General features: G+C 35.9%; 1 protein-coding gene across 7 annotated transcripts in view; it reads right to left on the bottom strand.

The window, feature by feature from the left end:
* Positions 1–22,032, bottom strand: part of LOC145987689 (sushi, von Willebrand factor type A, EGF and pentraxin domain-containing protein 1) — a 142,567-nt gene that overhangs the window by 11,489 nt on the left and 109,046 nt on the right. For 4 of the 7 annotated variants that reach the window (XM_083122235.1, XM_083122234.1, XM_083122236.1 and 1 more), the window contains exons 6-10: positions 21,357–21,565; positions 8,976–9,152; positions 8,099–8,278; positions 3,386–3,568; positions 49–474 (exon numbers count right to left, since the gene is read on the bottom strand). In XM_083122235.1, the coding sequence (XP_082978361.1) occupies positions 49–474; positions 3,386–3,568; positions 8,099–8,278; positions 8,976–9,152; positions 21,357–21,565 (1,175 nt within the window). The remainder of the gene's footprint in view (positions 1–48; positions 475–3,385; positions 3,569–8,098; positions 8,279–8,975; positions 9,153–21,356; positions 21,566–22,032) is intronic. The other 3 variants (XM_083122231.1, XM_083122233.1, XM_083122232.1) reach the window with 3 other exon arrangements.

Here is a 22,032-nt window from a genome sequence, read left to right as displayed (position 1 = left end):
CTTCTCCATGCTGCTGGTAACATTTTTTTCAACATTATCAATACATACCTAAGTTGAGCTTGGCACCATGCCCATCTCGTCGGTCTTCCTCGACCGAATGTGGAACGTTGGCATCAGGAGGCAAAGCATTTTGTATGTTAACGCTATCAGGGATCTCATTATCCTGTGGATGAGCTGCGACTATCCTAGGATCATTGTCCGACTCCGTTAATGTATTATCGTGAGGCTGTTCTATTTCTATCTCGTAATCCCCACTCGGAGCATGTGGTGGACTTTGAGGGCCAGGTCTTGCTGGAGGTAGCCTGCTGGGTTGAGTGGTCCGAGGAGGCGTTTGGGGTTTGGGAGGAGGAGGATTGGTCCTTGGAGGGGGTGAGTTGGCTGCTGGGGTTGATGGTCTGTTGGGTCGAGTGACTGGCCCTCTTGTTGGTTTCGGAGATGGAAGTGGTCCTGTAATGCTTGGTGCTCTCAGATCTTCTGAAAGACGAATTAGTCAATTAGACAATTAATATTCATATAAACATGAAAATTATCAACTGGTTTTTACATACACTTGCTATGTATTTAAATTGAGAAGCACTGTTTTACATATGAGGCTTATTCTTGAAAGGGTTAAGCTGATACCCAATACCAATGTATCAGTATTGGAGTTTAATCACCAATACTGCCCAATGCTTTTCCAGAGTATAAGAGAGATTTCAGACCAAAGTGACATGCAAGAGGGGACAGCAACATGCGTCGCATGGAAGCGAACCCTCAGTAATCAATGTAATCTTTTGAGCTGAAGAGACCGGACCGGGCTGTTTTCTCAGTACCATGCATTGTGTTGCTTTGATCTGTTGTTCGCTCATGCATGGTGAATGTTTTACTTTAGACTGAATGGATTCGTGTCAATTGTCGCTTCAGTCTGAAATCTCCCTGTGTCTTTTGCAGAGTATGTAAAAATGCCGTGCAATAATTTCTTGAAGTGTGCATAATTTTCATTACTATTTTTTGCAGCATTGTGGGAAGATATGTATTTGGTGATTAAGTAATTTACTCATGTGAAATTTTGTATGTATTAAAGCTAAGCCCTGGTAGAGTTCTGTGATATAGTTGCAATTGAAAATTTATAAATATTTTGAACTACTTTCAATTGGTATGATTTTCAAGTGGTTGGTTGATTTGGTGTTTTAAGTTTACTTTATGCATAGTAAGACTAATCGGGTCTAGACCTACGGTTTAAAGTGGGATCCGAACCAATAAGTGTCTCCACCGGGAATCGAACCCAGGATCCCTTGATTACAAGGCAACGACACAACCATTGCACCACGGAGGATTTTCAAGTGGTGTAAGAATTGGTGAGGGTATCAGTAGTGGTTGAAAGTGGTATCGGTTCAGCCCTAATTCTAATGTATTGTTACTCACAAAAGCAAGCAGTGCTTCATTGATTCTTCATAATATGTAGATCTCATCACATGCCATCAAATAAGAACCAGGAACAATTTACACTTAAGTTAATATCACCTCTTTCTAGTTTTTACTTGGTGTATATCATGATGCTCATATGTCCATAAGTTACTTGATTGTACTCTGTAATGCTATCTTCCTTATATCAGAATATGCTCTGATAACCAAAATGAATAAGTAGGTGTTTTGTATGTTTCTGCACCTACCTTGTATCATTATTTAATTAACCATTCGGTTTATTTTACTTCATACATACACAGTGGCGAACACTCCATGTACCCAGAGGTAGTGTAGTGAGTGCATCGAACATTTTTGTCAACATAGTGTTAAAGATGGTGTCATACATACATACTTGAAATATGAAGGGGTGTTGCAGCTTTTGCTGCCTTTCTTTCAAAGGTAGTGTTTGTCACCAAACATACATACATAAGAACCCCAAAAGAAAGTCAATTATGTTCTTGATTCCAAAGTGCTATCTAAAAGTTCCCAAAATTTCCACGAGATGTGCAAAATGATGAAGGAAAGCAACAGAAGATAATGCTACATGTGGTACTCCCTGCATCAATGTACGAAGTGGTTGTGCAGCCATCAGAAAACAGGATTCTCGTTAACAAAGCTATGTCCTTCTAATAAAAACACTACATTTTGATCATGGTAGAATTTTTGTTATCTGCTTAAAATGAAGTAGATTAATGGTACACTGAAAGTTTGTCCTATGTCAGCGAAGTTGTTATTGAAAATTCCTCTCTTTTTTGATGAAACTGGTGTGCTATTTGAAACCCGGAAATATACATCTGCTTAATAATTTCTTCCAGAGCATTCAAGTGAAATTTTGCTTTCACTTTTTCCTAAATATCTGTGACAGGATGTAGGCTTACACTCATGTATAATTGCTTACCTACTTTAGGCAATACAAACTGTTGCCAGGCTTCAGGCTTTGCTAGCCTCATCTAGGGATTGTCTCAAAAATTACATTTTTGAAAATGGCTCATTTTGAAGAACCATGCTGTATTCTAAATTCTGGAAACATTGATCTGTTTAGAAACAGAGCATTTAAAAAATTATTTCATGTGAATTTCCGTCCCATAGATTTCACAAGTTTTGTGTATATTGCAGCATATTTGTAATGCAATGCACATGCTACAATCTACCAAAGCTTGTGGTTAAAGCTCTAAGGGAAGAATTCACACAAAATATTATTCAAAATACTCTAATAAGGAGGAGTCCTTAACAAATATTTAGTTTGTAATATTGGCAGGGTTCTTTGCAAGCAAGGGACATTTTCAAAAAAAAGTTAGATTCAACCAAGTTCTATATTTACTAAAAATGGTCAAGGAGCACAATACTGTATTTATATTTTTCATCATGGCAGGATAATAAGGAACTGATTTCTCCTGATCAAGCTCTCAGTTGAAAAATGACTTTGTATGTAAGAATTGGTAACTGCAATATGTCCATGTGCTGGAACACAATGATGTGCTTGGAAGAATAAGTGACCTTTTCATTACACACCACACTTACCCCCTTCATGTCCTCTTTCTCATGATTAGATTGAAGAGTAAGTTTGACAGTATAGAGAAATCTGACTCAAATCACTTTTTTTACTTTTAAATCCATAATTTTTGTTTTTCATTTTTATCATCACACAGATGCCGGAAGCACCATGACCACTGAGCATTTCCAAGAGGACTGATATCTCTCTTAGTGACTAAATGTGTTTTGGGTGGAAAGTGACATTAAGTTATAAACAATACAGTATCTTTGATTGTAATTTGTGAATTTTGGTGCACTCTATCTAAAATACAATTCAGGAACTTTTGGTTAGCACTTTGTAATTCACAATAACATTCATGGGAAAAATTATAAGATGAAGATATGCACAGAGCAAATGTAAATTCAAAATATAAACTTTTGTTATGAATTTTTAGATGAATTATACCTCTACAGATGGGAGGATTCTTATCATACAGTCCATTTGCAAGGCAGATGATTTTCCGAGGTCCAACAAGAGTGAAGCGTCGATCTTTACAAAAGTACTCGACAACTGTTCCTACCGTGGTTCTGTTGTTCGATACATTGAATTTCCCATTCCGAACTATTGGTGGTCGTGCACATTGAACAACTGAAATAGAGAATGTTTTGGCCATGCAATAAGACAGAATAAGAAGTATAAAGTTAGTGAAAGCTCGTATTTAATATTGCATTTCAAAAAGTTCTGTGAATATGCAACCATCACCACATTAATTAATTTGGTAATGTCAAAAAAATGGCTGTGTGCAAGAAGTAGGCATCCATATTTTTTTATTAAATTATGATTTAAAAAGAAAGAGAAAGAAAACATTTTTGTGTATGTGTGCATTTTGAAGCAAGTAAATCTAAGTTCTAAAATATTAAAAAAGATAGTAAGAGCAGTAATTGGTGCTGTGAAATGCATTTCTTTTGGTTGCCACAAATGAGTTGCCTCATTCTTAAACCCAGCCTTTCAATTGATACAGTGATACATAGATGTGCATATGTGTGATATGTGCAAATGAGTGACAATGTAAAGCTTGAAATATTCAGAACATCAAGAAAGAGTACATAGGAACACAAGAACGTTGCTGTACTATAGTAATGTAACTTCTCTATTATAGTGTTACAACTGTAAAAAAAACTACAGAAATGGATCAAGGAAACAGGAGAACAATACAGGGTGTTTCATAAAGAACTTTACAACTATGTAATTAATACATTTCAAATAGTCTTGCTGGTTTGACATATTAATATCAATAATTAAACTAAAAAGAACTATCGTGTATAAATTATTAAAATATATTAAAATGTAAGCATAAATTATAGATGTGTTGCAATTCAAAATGGGAAGTTTTATACAAGTATTCCCAAATGTTACAAGGTAGCTCTTGCCTACTTATTTCAAAAGGAGAATGAGTATAATTGGCAGGAAAATCACACAATTTAATGTCATGAAATGATCCCATAGATGATTACTTACTGACATGCATATATTAGGTGTCTCCCTCTATTTGCTGATTTGCTGAAAATTGCTTAATTGATTTCTATCAATTATTCTTTTCATATTTACTTTGTTTTTCTTTTTCATGTTTATTTGAAATATTAGTTTGCTAAATGTTCAGAATAAAACAGTGATGTAAATGGATAGGTTGAATTAAGAATTTTTACTTGAAGTAGTAGTTTCATGTTATGTGATTATGTGCAAGAAGCTAGTAATAATTAACAAGTAAAAATAAAACTCTTTAAGAAAGTAAGCATAATCTGAGAACACAGCATGTTAAAAGTTGAGAAAGGTGTATTTTTGTGGGTGCAATCAGAATACATAATATGTTGTATATCCTACCTTTTGAATCCAGTGATAGCTTTTTCTGTTCTTCATAGAATGCAAGACGGTTATATACATAGTATGTAATTAAAATGGGAACATAGCTGCTTATCTTCATGTAGCATTTTCCAATATTTTTTTTTTAAATGGGGATTGTTTAGTTATAAAATAAACACATATTCTATATTAATAACTATTCAGAGATAAATTTGTTCATTGCATATGAAATTCTAGTGCAAATTATTGTGAAATTATTTATTTAGAAAATCAAAGTTTATTTGAACTCCACTTTACACACAGATAGGCTACTTGGGACTGGATCTACAGTTTAAAATGAAATCGAAACCACTAAGTCCCTCCACTGGAGATCAAACCTGAGACCTCTTGATTACAGGGTGACAGCATTACCACTATGTCATTTGGGAAGCCCCAGTTTAGAAAGAAGACAGTCTTCAAACACTGTCTTTTGTTTCATGTACTTTTTTACATATTTGGCTACATTTTAACAGGTTTAATGTGAAACAGAACATAAAGCATCGAAAATCAAAAATTCTGGATAAGGTAAAGTCAGTGGCGAAGCGTGGTGTTGCTGGAAGAGTAGGCACAGGCGTGAGAGTTGATGTTGTTATGGGTGCGACTTCTTTAAAATATAAAAAATATAACCTTTAAAGTTATTTTTGAAAATGTAACAACATATTCTTTCATCTATCAACGTACCTGAATAGTAACTCTTGATATGTGCTAACTCGTAAATCATATTTTTTGATTTTATTGTAAATTCATGCTTTAGATGTCATTCGAGTGTCAGTCTTCAATGCTCCAATGCCCCTTTTTTCTTCCTATGCCCGGTAATAGTTTTTTATGCTTGTTTTTGTAGCATTTCAGAGTAATACAAGTCATTATTCTCCACGCTCACATCACGCTCACAACAATGAAAGCCGGTTAGCACATCGTGCTACGACACCAGGGGTCCTGGTTTTGAATCCCGGCCTGGGCATGTATGTTTCTGAGTGTCCATTCATCAATTTCATTATATCATCACTCATCCCCATCTTCGCAAGTGGCACAAAAAAGCGAAGTGAAATATTCCGAATCAATCAAACAACAATAAAAAAATGAAGGAAAAGAAAAATACAAGATAAAATATAACAATAAAACAACAATGCAATAGGAGTAAATCGAGAAACTAACGAAATCACAGAACACTGTGATAGAAACATTTTTTCGCCCTCGGAACAAGTTGTCTTTTGCGCCTCTACCCTCACCTTCCCTTTCCCCCTTGTTGGACACCCTGCACTGGACAAGAAACAGATGTGAAGCCCAGTTTGTACCATGTATCCAGCATTGCCAACCTCCCAATCAGGAAAAGTGTGCTGATTAAACTCTTAAATTTTGCTAAATGAAACTAAATTGTGCTCAGATGACATAGGTCGTAAGTTCATTTTGTGCTTCTATTTTGGGGGGGAGTTGTGATGTGAACATGCGTTCTTGATTAGTTAAACAATATTGGTAATTTCCTCCAAATTAATTACAATGATTTAACCAATATAATTGATTCAATATAACACTTGAAAAAGTTTGAGAAAATTTGACAACTACGAAAGGAGGCGGCTTGTTTTATCTGTGACTCCAACTTTCTACTAATTTCCTTCAATAAAATGTTCCTCCTGAGGTAAATAAGGAAAGATAAAGAAAATATGAAAAGAAGATGGTTAAGCAGGTGTGGCTGGATCGGCATGCTATCTTTTGTTTGAAACAAAAAAGATCTGATATTTTTTTTATTTTTCTTATTTTTTTTTAAATGTATTTCTCTGAATTCAATTTAACTGTCTCCCAGGAACGCATGTTTGTAGATGATGCTATATATTACCATTATGCCAAACTCAGGGTGCTAGGTACCAACTAAGTTCAAATTGTACTACGTTTAGCACTGTGTGAGGCTGGACTCATTGTGTCCATTTTGGGTGTACGTGCCCCTAAAATTATGCTCTCCCACATGAATCACATAGAATGTTATGGGACCAGCTGAGGCCCTCAGAAAAGTGGCTTGACATGCTACGATAGAGCCCCTGGCAGGGATAGAAATTCATGGAAATTATCGTAAGGCCTAGAATTTCATTTTTTCTTGTGTTAAGGCATCATTTAATGAAATAAAGTAATCCGTAATAGCCAAATATATTAGGATAGGTCCGGCCTCTTATGAGGCTTCACCACTGGGTAAAGTAAAGAATGGCCTTCATCAGGAACAGTCTAAAAAAACTGGAATCATTATACAATTTTATGATTGTAAAAAGTAAAGACTATATGAAACTAAAAGGAAAAAAATATTTATTTTTGAAGCTCAAGTAACTATTGGAAAAACAGTGAATGTGTTAATGATGATGTCTGAATCATGCCACCAGGATATTCTCTTCTTTGTATGGTTGCTAAAGATGTGACAGCACATAGCTTGCAGGCCAAAATTTACACAAATCATTTTTATTGAAATGAAAGTAATCAAGTTTTCTAATCTTACAATTGATGATTGTTAGAATTGCTACTGCCTGAATTATGTAATGGAAAATGAATCATTATAACAATAATGAACATCATTGTGAATACTACATTGTAATTGAAACCAGTACTCAAAGTGGAAATTCCTAGTTTTGGGAATGCTTGTTCGAATTTGGGGATAGTTGAGGACATACTTGTATGGATGAACATGGAGACATTGCAGTGTGTATGTGTGGGTGGGTGGGTGGGGGGGGGGTTATGAAGTAGGGGTTAAATCACATGGAAAAATATTAAGATAGTAGAAAAAATAATTGTTCAAAAGCAGTTAAATAAGAAAATATGCAACACAATAAAATTAGACATGTAGAAATGTTGCTGAAATGCTACAATTGTAAATCACTTTTGTATAGTGATTAACAGAATATATCATGAATTATTATCTTCTCATGTAAATTTGTAGGATGTTATGCTACCTTCCAAGCAGGTAAAAAGGAATGCTATTAAATTCCATTTTTTAAAGCCATTTTTGTCCATTTTACTCAAGGGCATACCAAGGGTGCAAAGGAGTCATAACCCATCCTTTTTGACAAAATCTCCTATAATAATAAAAGCAGACCTGCCCTTTTGGATACATCGTCTATGTAGCCTTACATAGATTTAATTGTTAAACTTTTTTTTGTTTGTTTCACTGTGCTCAATTGTAACTATCATAACACTTATAATGACCTGCATATTTTACAAGCTTCTGCACCAGCACAAAACTACATAAAATTATTTCAATTGCTAGGATAAAACAAAAGTTAGTTCTTTATGTTTACTTACTTTCACATCTAGGAGGTGGACCATTCCATTTTTCATCAACATCGCATGTCAATTCTGCTCTTCCAATTAATGCGTGCCCTTCTTTGCAAGAATATAGAACTTTGCTGCGGTATGTGACTGAGTTATTTAAAAGTTCATATTGGCCATTTTCAATATTTGCTGGGTATCCACATTCTATCCCTGTAAATTTGAGAAAGGATGTTGAATTTTTCAAGAGCATGTTTTACAGTATTGCATATTCAATACCAAAATAATAGTTTAAGAAACTATTATTGAAACTGGATTATTGAATAGAAGATGCCACAAAATAATTTAAAGTAACGTTTTATCGGATTGATTTATAAATTGTTCAAATAGAATAAATCTTTATGTACCCACTTTGTAAATAAGCATTTAAACTTAACAGAAATGAAAAAATGCACTGTGTTTATCAGTGGTGTGTTTACAATCATTTCAGCATCTTTATTTGTGTAAGCCACATTGCATTGTACTTTAGGGCATTCATATTCTATAGATAGTACTTTACAAAATAAATTTTAAGTCCACATATGCATTTATATTTTTTACTTGTTAATAAGATGATGATGATGTTTTAATTTGTGACACGTGTCATAAATTTCATTATTGATAAGACGTGATGGAAGCAAATTGACAGTGTCAGATTCTCTTTGCCTTTCACCTCACTTTTTCATGATAAATGTGGCCGGAGGCTAAGAAACATGTAATATTTTAATCTTCATGTGTGCTATATTTTTCATGGGGTTTTTAACATTTCAAAGATGAGAACATGTGAGAGTATTGGCATTAGTACTAATTTTAAAATGCCCTATATGTGAACCATATGGTAAAGGTGAAAAGAAACAATAACTTTACATACGTTTACACACAGGAGGAAATTCATTGTAAAATCCTGTCGGCAGGCATGTTCTTGCAGATGGTCCAACTAACAGATGTCCACTGTCACATTTGTACTCAATTTTAGCCCCAACATTAAAATTCGGGGAAACCATGGTTGAATTAGGGGGCTGCTCAGGTTTACCACAAGCTTTTGGTTCTGAAATAGAAATTGAATGCTCATGTAAAATGTTAGTTAATTGAAGGTCTTAATAACATCAATACTTGTTATTTAAGTGTAATGCAAAAAGTAATATTACTTTGCTTTCCACCAAAGTTACAAAAATACATTTAAAGGTTACCAACAATATGAGAATTTCTATTGCTTGTAATTCTTATTTTGTTACTTGTCTCCTGTTGTCACTTATTCGACAAGTATAAATATTATTTTAAAATTCACTTGATTTTACCTTTACAATATTGATATATTTGTTAGCTTTGGAAACAAAAATTAAAACAGCTCAAAGGGGCAAAATGTAACTATTAGTATGAAATTTTTATTTACTTGTCCATCAATATAGGTGGCAAAATTGGCTCAGCCATAGCGCACTTAATATCTAGAGAACCATGATTGACAATCTAAATATTTAGCCACACGTTCCTGTGTAAAGTGTAATTGGCCATTTATATAAATATTCAATAAGCTAATCAGCTTTCTTCATATCCAGGGGTCCCTGGTTTGATACCCGGTGGAGACACATAGTGGTTCGGATTCCACTTTAAACTGTAGGTCCAGTCCAGATTAGCCTTACTGTGCATAAAGTGAACTAACTAAAAACACAAAATCAAGCAAGCTTTCTTCATGCCCAGTTGGTGTCAAGATTTGTTAAACGCACGGCCATGAAAATAGGCAGCTGGTGCACTGGTGTGACATGGAAAAAGCAAAGCAAGAGCAGGACAAAAGTCGCTGTTTCCCACACACTGTGTGGCAATGTCAACCAGGCTGCGTTGCCTAGTTCGAGTGTCAGACCGACCTCACTCCAGGGCACTTTTGTGTCATTCTGACCTTTCGAGCAAATACTGTCAGTTTGTATCACATGGATTTCAAGGACCAAATCTACAATGAGATCTTTCATTCTCTTAAACCTCCGAACACATGGGGTTGTTCTTTGACGTGGCAACAGCGCAAACTTCTGCCACCCACCTAATTTCATGCTCGTGCGTGTCACAGTATAATGGGGTCACCTTGAGAACTGTACGAGATATACATAAATTGTTTATTAATAGACCTAGACCTTTAGGTACTGTACCTATAGGCAAATAGTACTGAATTCTTTTATGGTGTTCTGCATCTCATATAGGTATATCAAAATTTAGATAATTTAGAGTTTATTTATTCACAGTGCATGGATTAGATTAATCCCCATTTTGGTGCATGTATCACTCTTGTGTTAATTATATTCCCTAATGGGAAGAATGGGACAACAGGCTACTGGCAAGTGGATATGGGAATGATGTCTGTCTGCCTTAGTTGGAACCATTGACATAAATGTGCATTCACAGACTTAGTCCAGTGGTTAAATAGGAGTGGAAAGGATAAGGAAAACTGGTTTTGCCTGTTGCAGAAACAACATTGAAGTTTAACACATAGTAACAGCACTTGCAAAGTAAGTTAAGAAGGGAGTTATTGTAAAAACCAACACAAATACAACAAATCAAGTGATAATACACCAAACAACCGAATGCACTAAATGAACTACATAGTTGTTTTGTGCATGTTCCTACCTACTTCCCTTGTCACTTGAGGATTTGTTTTCTCAAGCTAGTCTCGTTTTCCACAATCCGACAGTACCTTCTTTTATTGTTTAAAATGGGAAATTATGTGATAAACATATGCAGTTGAACCTGAGTTATAAGTATGTCAAGGTGAAGAGAAAGTAAAACGTATAACTGAGAATTACTTACAAATCAGATTTAGATACCAAATCATATCATTATTAAAATACTTTAATTATATCTATTTTGAGGAGCAAGATATATACGTAATACAGGTTATTTCTGTCATAATGTAGTAAATTAACGATTGTAAAAGTTTGATTCTTAAATACACTACATTTGCCAATTCATTAGTGAACACTTTGATACTGGACACTATAATTTTAGATTTTTATTACCAAATTTTAAAAAATAGTCTAAAATAGCATTTCTTTTACTAATAGCTGTGCAAAGTGTGGTATAAGCGATGCCTATATCTGCAGCTATTCCAGCTTTAGTTTTATGTGGATTAGTGTCCACATCCTGTGTAATTTTTACTTTCTGGTCAAATGTGTAACTTTTCCTCTCTCTGTTCTCATGGCCAACCCGTAGCAATGGAGAACTTCACTTTTGTAACTTGGTTTAAACAAATCAATTTTCTTTTTATGTAAATTAGTATGTATAACATCAAATTACATATAAATGCATTATGTATAAATAAGGTTTAATTAACACGTTTTTAAATTATATTTTGTACACAGAACTGAGTTATGTATAAAGCAGTCTCAACAGTACCTATTTCAGGGTTCCGTATCTTTTTTCACAAATATGTGGTCAAAAGTTATACTGTATAGTCAGTGCCAGAAGTGGAAAATGTTGGCTGGGAAGCAGGGACGGCGGCAGGGGTGGGCACGGGTGGGCAAGCGCCCACCCAAAAATTCCTTTACCCACCCGATTGCCCACCCAATCAAATTCAATAAGTACATATACTTGGTGATATGTGAATGACTCAATAAATAAGTATATTCTGGTGTTCATAACATGTATATTTTTCTTGAGAATATTGTCTATGCTAGAAATGTTCACATATTATCAAACCATAAAAAGCCAATTTTGTCAATAGAAAGTGAAAGTAATTACTAGACCTATTGAAACAAAAAACTGTGATCAAATTAATACTTCTATGATTAAAAGCAGCTAGTAGGCTTAGGAGACTCAAAAATATTCAGGGTATGATCATGATTAGACCAGAATTTAGGGTGAACTTGAGAACTTCAGCTCCAGACCTTCACTGGGAAAGACTGCTTTGAAAAGTACCACATAATTTAAAAATTAGGTACTTCGGATGTGGTAAAAAAAATAATAATAAAAACCACACCATGTAACTTGGCGAGAAGTTATAACTGAAATTGTGTAGAGGGGATTGGAGTGAGGTCTTGGTGCTGTAAGCTCCTTCCTCCACATACATATATAAATCCCGGCCTGAGTATGGTTAAAATAATCTCCAAATAAGCAAATGAAAATGTCATCTTAGCGTTACTTCATCCAGCAGCACAATAAATTATTTCGACATTTTAATTATTATTAGAATAATTTAATCAAGGAGACTTAGATGGGCAGGCTATGTGACACGAATGGCAGAGGAAAGAATAATTTACATGATTCTTGTTGGGAAACCTGATGGTAAGAGACCAGTAGGAAGGCCAAGATGAAGATGGAAGGATAACATTCAGGTAGACCTAAAATAAATCGGTAAGGATGGGAAAGATTTGATTGATCTTATCCTGGATAGGGACAGATGGAAGGCTTGTGTTGTTGCAGCCATAAACCTTCGGGTTTAAGTATGCTAGAGAGTTTACAGGTAGTATAGTTTTAATTAGCTCTGCATTGAAATTCCAGAAGTGTCCCTTTATTTCATTACAATTTGTATATACCTGTCATCTTGAAATATCAATATGGTATGTGAAATATAAACTTTTTTCGTTCTACTAATAAGAATGAATCACAATAATCGAAGTGAATAAATTTTGATAAACCAATTAATTATGTATGGAAAGAGCTACAGAATTATTCAATTGCTAATGAGTGGCTTATCCTATTTAGAAATCTTCGTTCCACACATAAATTTTGTCACATGAATCAGCCGAAAATGTCAACAGAATCTGTAGATGCAGCTGAAGTAAAGAAAAAAATTTGTGTCATGAAGTATCCAGAAGACGATTTTGTTAGTTTGTTTCTAAGCCCACTTTCATACTCAGCAGAGGCGAAGATATAGTACATGCAATGCAAGCACTGCTTGCATAATTCGAATATCATTTAATGTACTTAATGTTCTAACCGTATTTAGTTTCCATCGCACTCGATTTCGCGAAAAAATGCGGCCGCAAACTCCCCCAGCAGCTCTGTAGCAAGCACCAGCCTCAATGCTTGCAGCCGTTCTGCGGGAAAATAAGGCCTCCGAAGGAGTCACATGGCGAAGCGTGACATTTTGGTGGAACCCGTCCACAAAGCTTCTACAAAAAGCTGTGCTTTCCGAGCTTGCGTGATTCCCGAAAATAGCCGAGTTCAACCGAAAGCAGAAGGATTCATCTATGGGTACGTTGCCAGCAAAAAACTAGTAACGAATATTTGTCTTCATGAACACGTAAACAAGATCGCAAATATAATAATAATTGTTAGTCATAAAATAACTAAAAGAAGTTATTATCACTGTTCTAAATTCCATATATATCATATTATATTACAAATTATTTTAGATTTCGCGAAATGTAAAACGCGTAAAAAAAGTTGACATTGGGAGTTGGGGCAGTGGAATTTCTGCACCCCCGTGAAGAGTTTTCTCAGGGAGGGAGGGAAGATTGGACGGACCTTGGTCCCGCACCCTGCTTCCTGGTCGGTCCAGCTCAAATTACGCCAGAAGTGTCGCTACCAGTGTTTGCAACTGCCAAATTATTTACGCAGTAATTCAAGTGAGCTCTTTCACAAATTTTACAATCAATAAATTGACTGCTTTTGAATAAAACTTGGGGTGAAAATAAAGCTATCTGAGAAAGAACTATCTACTGATATTTGTACATGGCATAGAAGTAAATCGTATACATTCTGCATATTATGAGCACAAGAATATGTTTTAATGATTGATTGATTGATTGATTTGTTGTTATAAGTCCACTTTCTGCACAGTAAGGCTAATCGGGACTGGACCTACAGTTTAAAATGGGATCTGAAACACTTGTGCCTCAACCGGGTATCGAACCCGGAACCCCTTGATTACAAGGCGACGACACTACCACTGCGCCATCGGGGAGGCCCGAATATGTTTTAAGTTCTATTATTATGACGCAAGTGGTGTTCCCAGGGTCTTTTTACGGTCCCCATTTTGTCATCTTTTCCTTCCTTTGACGTTTTTTCTTAGATATACTGGGCCAAAAGGGGGTTATGTCTACCATCCACCCCCCCCTTCGCCCCGGGCACGCCATTGAATGACACTTTATTACTTAAATATTAATGTACATACTCGTTCTGCTGAAATGATTCTGATTCCTCCGCGTAATTTTTATCTCCAAACTGATATATCTTTCCTTTGTGACGGATAAAATTAAGGAAATAGGTTGGTATCACTTTCTGTTGTTTCAGAGATTTTCAAAGTGATCTTGTGTGGATGCTTGTATTTGCAGTTGTGGAAAGCGCGTGGGATAGTGTGAGTGTTTGTTGCTTCGTGTTTTGTGCTGTGAAGTTATCGGAATGAACGCGTATTTAGGAACGGTTGATGTGAAGTGCGGGTGTATTATTGAGCAATTGAAAATTGCTTCGTTTAGCTCGAGAGAGATAAGTGTTAAAATTAAAATCGTGGAAGGGGGTCGACCAACACCAAGAGTTTGAAATTTATTGTGGTGAGTACATTGTCTATGCATGTGTTTCTTTGCTTTGAAATGAATTTTTTATTGTTTGTGTTTAACTTTTTATTTAGTGTTTAAGTTACTCCAATGCGGTTTTTAGGGTGCCCAAAAATACTAAATTACATCATGCAGCGTAAAATAAACAAATGATTCCCATTTTTTTTTATCTAAATCGGTTTGGTCACCGTTTGACCATATTAAATAATAATGAACAAATAAAGGTACTAATAAGTAAGTAAGAAATTCCGTCTCCCTTTAGTCGTATGCGGAAAGTTCGCATATGCAAAACGTTTAATATCATATGAATAACGTTACCTGGATTTTTTAAAAAAAGTAAATGTGACGTTTGCGGATCATATGGTTTATTTTTAGTACAGTCACTTTATTACGATATTTTGACAAATCCAGCGACTGGGTAAATGAGGCTATAAACCTTGAATCTTTCCCCTCGGCATGTCGTTGTACTACATGTTTTGTTGTACTGAAACATTGCTTGCCTCCTTCGTAAGACTACGCTTCGCTACTGATACTCAGATAGGCTAATGGGGACTAAACCTACAGTTTAACGTATGCATTGTGCTTCCACCAGAGGAGGGGGGGGATCAAACACAGGACCTCTTCATTATAATACGACAGCGTTATGCCATTGGGGGAAAATATACAGAAAGAACTCGCACCAAACGTGGCATTTTATCACCACAGAAGATGCGTCCATTTTAAGAGGGTGCATTGCCTGAGACAAATATTTGGGACTTTCGGAAAACAATGTCATTGTTCACTGAATCAGCTGCCTTGATCCACTAATGAAACACTGTACAATTGAAACTACCGCCTCAACTTTCGAAGAGGTATGAACTAATGAAACTCCATTTTTGGAAGAGTAAGTTGTGGTTGATTTGTTTTATTGTAAGTCATTTTTCTGCTAATTTTAATAATGACGACGTTATAATGTTCAATGGTGATTAGATGAAAGTAACGAAGGGGCGAAAACAAACACACGCTGACACTCAAAATACAAACCCTCATAAATTATTACTTTGACAGTGGTTCCAGGTACCAGGGACTCGTTGCCCTGAAAAAATAAAGTTTCCAGGGTATGCTGCACAGAATAGAGGTTGACATTGAAGTGTGTTCGAAATGGTCACGCCATACAACCCAAGTCATCTATGAAAAATAGATGAATTATTCCTGGTATGGTGATCAACTTCGATGAATTCCTTGTGTTCTAAATAATTTTGTTACCTCAAAAAATATGTTCATGTCACCATACGTGTATTGCTTCACCCGCATGAGTAACATGACTGTTCAGAAAACGAATAGCAACTTAGCTAATAATCTCTTCAATTCTGAACAGATTTTTCAATCTTACTTCTTTATTACTGATGAGTGATATTTTGTCAAAATAGCCTTTCATTAGCCTAGGAATACTTCATGAACAATGAACAAAAAATTAGTTTTCCGTGTATGTTTTAAATCATTCCTAATAAGACGTTCATTTTAATCCAAACATTCAGTGACGGCGATTAGGAGGAGCGGGAAGTAGGGGATGCAGTCTCCCCCGCCACATTTTGCCACTTTTTGCCCCCGCACTATGACCTCATTATGCCAAGCCTTTTCTACCAAGAAAAAGTATATTGTCCTTTTCCCTCAAATGTTGGCACCCAATCGCTGCTGCTACAAACATTGAGATAGATTTCTCAGTTGTGCAAACTTTGTAAGCTAAGAAAAGTGACCCCAAGGAGTAAGAAAACTCTTTCAGTCAAAAACACATACGATGAAAATACTATGCATTTAAATTACGAGAAACTTCACGATTGTCTACCATCGCATTTTCTATCACTGTTGCCGAATACATAAAATCAAGTATGTGCCTAGTACTTGCAACACAAGCTTAAACCTAATTCAAATTTATTTCACTGTATTAACATGCATGAAAGAATGTGATTAGAATGTATGGCTGCGTAAACACTTCCTTGAAATAATTGTGTCCATCAGAGACAAACCGAAAGGAAATGGAACAAGATCCGAGAATAGATTAGAAAATAATAGAGAGGAAAACAAGAAAAGGAAAGGGAAAAGAAGCAAGAAGAAAATCGGAGATATGGGGATACATATACGTCTTACATGCACATATATCTATATGGAGTTACATTTATACTGCCCACCCTAATCTATCAATATGGAGCTTCTGCCCATCCGGTCGAAAATTTCTGGCGCCGCCCCTGCTGGGAAGATGCTTGATCCAGCCTTGCAATTAGCTGAGGAGATGCTCTTATGGTTTAACATGGTGACAATGAGTGCTGGGAGGATGCTTTGCGAAAATTTTGTTATGTGAGGGGAAGATCATGCCCCCGCATCCCCCTCACTTTGCATTGTGTATAGTATTATTCCATATAGGACACATTAACGTCAGACTGAGAAGGTCCAGGGTAGTATTGGGAAGGAGGACAAGGGAGATCTCCTTTCCCATTACTACATTTGGAGACCCCTTGGTAGTATTAGCAGGCAGGCTGAAAAGAGCTTCTTACACGAGAAGCCTTTTCGATCGCCTGACGGGTTTAGTCTACCGCCGAAAGGAAGATAGAAGATTTCCGTTTTTACAACCCACCCCCCTCGTCTCTAACTTGCCGGCCACTGCACAGGTGCTTTTTTTTTTTCAGGTACTACAGTCTATTACCTGTAAAGATTGATAGTAGTTTGTTTCCCTAGATCAGTGTTGAACGTGTTGAAAAATAATTCAAATCGTTTTTTCGAACGCAAATGCTATAGCACCAACTTCTACCCTCTTTCTGCATAATTTACAAGGTAATAACGTCTTTCATAATACTTCTACTAAAACTACGACTACTACTACTAATAATAATAATGATGATGATAATGTTGGTCCCGAGTTCGAATCCCAGCTTGGGCATGGATGTTTCATAATATTATCACTCATCCCCAAATTTGCCAAAAGTGGCACAATAAGCGAAGTAAAATAAAGCAAATCAATAATAACAATATAATAATATCACTATCATTATTAGCATTATTATTGAAAATAAATTATTATTATTATTAATATTATTATTATTATTATTATTATTATTATTATTATTAATGGTACGTTTATCCTGGTACTTGCCCCCCCCGAAAAAATCGTGGTTGCGCCTCTGTCTGTAATGATAATTGCTTTGCAAACTAAATTGAACAATGGGAAAAATATATATTTGTGTGTGTGAAGGGCAGTGATGTGCCGTACGCTATAAGTTTACGTCTACATGCGTTGTCTACACGTAATCTACGCGTAGATTACATTGGGTTGTAGTTTACATAGACTACGTAGACAATCTAAAGTGCATTAAAATTAATTTTCAAGGCTTTCATGAATGGAAAGTGACATTTTCAACTATATTGATTCATAACGATCTGAAAAGAATCCTATTTACAACAAAATTTCTCTTCTTTTCTATGGAAGAAGATAAATAATATGCAAAAGGAACAACAGATGGCAGTGTTGAGGCAAGAGTGGTCCTTTTCCCATAAAACACTAGAATATTTCCTATGTTAGGTTTTTTTCCTAGGTGGGAAATTGTTCGAATTTGGAAGGAAGAGTATGAAAAGTATGAAAAGTTCTCTTCACACATCAGCAACTGACACGGAGTATAATTTTGTTTTACTTCAACGGCGCCCTTTGCTAAGTTATCACCTTTCATCATGTTGTTTACATAGATTACGTCTAAGTGTAGAATGTAGACTATCGTTGTTTACGCGTAAATGCACATTGCTGGTGAAGGGGCTGCATTTTACTTTGTAGTAAATTTCTCGACGTGATTTCGACATACATATTACTCCCAAACCTCAGCGCCTTCTAGCGGGGTACTGCTGTACTGCAGTCATGTGATCGGTGCATTTGGGTTACCTACCGAGTCGAGGAACGATTCGAAGTGGGGGAGTTTTTTTGACGTATTTATTTGTTGCTTGTTAAGTATTTAGTGCACACAAAGCATGTTTATTGTTCATAAATCTGTTCTCATTTCTTTGAAACTAGAAATTTGTGCAAGAAGACCAAATTTCAAGCAGTGTCGTCGATTGAGGTAGACAGCGGGGGCGGGAGGGGATTGAGATTCGGCTTGATCCATTCATTACCTGCTGCTTATTTTTGGTGCTTGTTATCGTGTTGTGTGCATCTGGCAAGTCGAGATATTACTGCATGATAATGGTGAAAGTGCAAGTACGGAAATTGTAGCACTGAAATGGTTCTTGACGTTTTTCACTCAACTGTTCACGAAACTATAATTCACTTCACCATGAGCTACGCCCACACCCCCTTTTCATATCAAATGTGCTTTCCGAAGTTGTTTTCTGTCTCTTTTTGGAGCGGTGAAATGTTTACCTATTTACTGAGAAAATATGCCGTTCAGTATCAGTATCGGATATGGTTAACATTTTAAAAAATTGCTAAAAAGGCAGATATAACAACTAGTTTTTACTATTTCTATAATTTTAAATTTGGATTTCATTTTAAACTGTAGGTTCAGTAACCCAGTCCCGATTAGCCTTACTCTGCATAAAGTAGACTTAGAAGAAGCTTCTCTATCACTTGGGTTATAATGACCTAACCACTCTGAAAGAAAGACTCGTTGCCTTGATAAGTAGCGGGATCTGAAAAAGCTACGAAATACGCGGCATTTTTAATCATACTCGTACGTTAAGGAATCTCTGTTTAATATGTACGCATATTATAGAACAATATTCAGTTGTTATATATTATTTGTGACCGCATCGGTGGCGGAGTGGTTAGCGTACGTGCTACGAAACCAGGATGTCTAGATTCGATTCTTGAATAAGGCACGTACGTTTTGTTGTTTGCTCCTTAATCATCTCATCTTTCTTACTCTTAGGTGCATATCTTCCAGCCTCTGTCGCCGTGTCTTTTTTCATCTGTTTGTTTTTACCTTCTCCGATAGCGTAGTGGTAATTTCGTCTCCTTTTAATGCTTTTAATAAAGGGTCCCGTGTTCGATACCAGTTGGAGGCACAAAGTAATTCGGATCCCACTTTAAACTGTAGGCCAAATTTCGATTCCCTTTCATTTCGTTTGAGGAGCTCGGGGGAGTAATTACAATATTTACACCTGAGATATTTGCACTTTATTTAACTTTACACCATATGTATTATTAGAAATAAGCGGAATTGTGGGTTACGGATTGTTAGGTGAGGAGGGCCAGGTTTAGAGCTCTTAAAAATAAATTTAGCAACTGTTAGCAGCTGAATGTGGCTGGAGACAGACCCGGGTTACATTAAGATCATATGGCTTTGAGTGACAGTAGCAAAGAACACTTATACATACTGCTAAAAGTAATATGCATAAAGTATTAATCAGGAAATTTACTTTTCATCAACTGGGCAAAACATCTTTCTTGTTATACAGTAAATAGTTGTTTTTTAAAATTTTTGCGTTAATTTCCTTGGCAAGACTGTTGTTTTGTACAAATTTTATGATCTTAATTTTGACTACATGTAGACCCTAAGCTACAAACATAATAAATACGTGCTCTGTTCCTATGCCGTATTTTTGCTCTTCATGCAATAACAATATTAATTAATGAACCTATTTTGATAAATATGCACATTAATTACATTAACGCATTAATTACAAACATTTTACTATTATTGCTATTTGTGAGGTATTTGGTTCGGACCCCCCCGAGAAATATATTTCTGGATACATTTGTGCATGCATTGTGTGATCTATGCATTTGTGTGTGTGTGTGTGTGTGTGAGGGGGGCATGCGCGATGCTTCAAAGATTTGCCCATAATCAATTGCTATCCCGAGGGGCGAGGTTACCTCACATCACTGGTATGGACAATGTGGTAGAAACAGTGGCGCCTGTGGGACTCGAGCACACATAATTTGCCTCTTGTTATATTTTATTTTAGATATAAAGTCCTTGCGTTTAAGAAAAAAAAGTTTCATTATTCTGCACTTAAAGAATGTTCTCAAACTTAATTACCGACTGTTATAAAATTATTTCATAATAATTTGTTACAACTCCAGTATATTACTTTTCAGTTGTCCTATATTATTTACACCATCCGTGGTCATATCGTTGTTAGGAAAGTAGAGAAGAATAAGGGCTTATAAACAGGATGAGGATCGATAGGAATTAAAAACTCTCAAAATAGACAGGCAAAAATACAAAATACGCAGTGAAGTTATGAACATCGGCAGATTTTCATCATTTTCACGGATTAGGCACTCAAAGAGCCGTTATCTTCGAAATAGGCACTTATGGCTAAAATATGATAAAATAGTCAATATTGGACGGTCACTGGCAATAAAAATGACACACCTAGATCCTGCTCTGCAATGCGTTGGGTGTGTTGCCTAACTCTACGGGAATAAGCCAACTTTAATAGCAACTTTTCAATAGGAAGTGTGGCTATCGCCACAAGTTAGGCAACACACATAACTCCATGCAGGCAAGCGGATATTTCAGGATCTAGGTGTCTCATTTTTATTGCCGGTGAGTGTACATGAATTCCTCTCAGAAATAGCCTGAAACGGTTTTTAAGTGTAAGAACTTACATTTTCAGGCCAAGGAACAAAGAAAGGCATTTAGGGAAAATCCTCAGCGTACTTATGACATATATTATTACATAAAATTATTAAACAAATCTCCAAGTTCAGCCAACCCAATATTTCTCAAAAGTTGGCGCCACTGGTAACAAAAAAAACAAAAAAACAAATATCTCCACGCATTATAGTCATAACATATAATACTTACGATGTTGGCATATAAAATTCAAATTAGCATTGCAGTTGGTGTCTGACCAAAGCCATCCTTTAGACCCGTCATATCGTGCACAGTCTTCATTGCCTCCCGGAAGATTCCAGAAGGACACGGTGACATCTTCACCGTTAACCCATTTCCAGTTGTTTTGGTCCTGTGGATCTCGTGTTGCTCCCATCCAGTATTGGCCATTGGCATCTCCCCTGCAAATAAGGGATATCTTAGAGACCAGTAAGTGAGATATTAATCGGTTTTTATGCTTGGAACTTTCCACAAAATCGGTAATGCCATTTCTGCAAGATTTTCATCACAGTGAACACTGATTTTTGTCTAACACTGCCTTTACAAACTGACCATCTACATACTTTTCTTGATTCCCAGTTACCTCGTTTATAAAGGTATTACTGCGTGGAATTTTGTAAGGATTTTTAGATATTATTTCTTGAAACCCCCACTTTTCATAGCACCCTACATGTTGATAAAGTTTTCCTTGTGGTACTTGTTGTAGGGCCTTGTCCCAAGTTTGGAACATCTTGGCATCTTAACCTTGTATTAACCTCAAGCAAGGAATAAGCCAGTATTTAAAACGTTACTTCTTAAAAGTAACTGTGAGCTATTTTAGTTACTTTATTCTAGATTATCTAGTTATAGCTTGTAGAACGTATTGCAT

This window comes from Lepisma saccharinum, chromosome 5 (genome assembly GCF_977018435.1).
Source record: "Lepisma saccharinum chromosome 5, izLepSacc3.1, whole genome shotgun sequence".
In the NCBI taxonomy this organism is placed as follows: domain Eukaryota; kingdom Metazoa; phylum Arthropoda; class Insecta; order Zygentoma; family Lepismatidae; genus Lepisma; species Lepisma saccharinum.
This window is presented reverse-complemented; position numbering and strand designations above follow the sequence as displayed.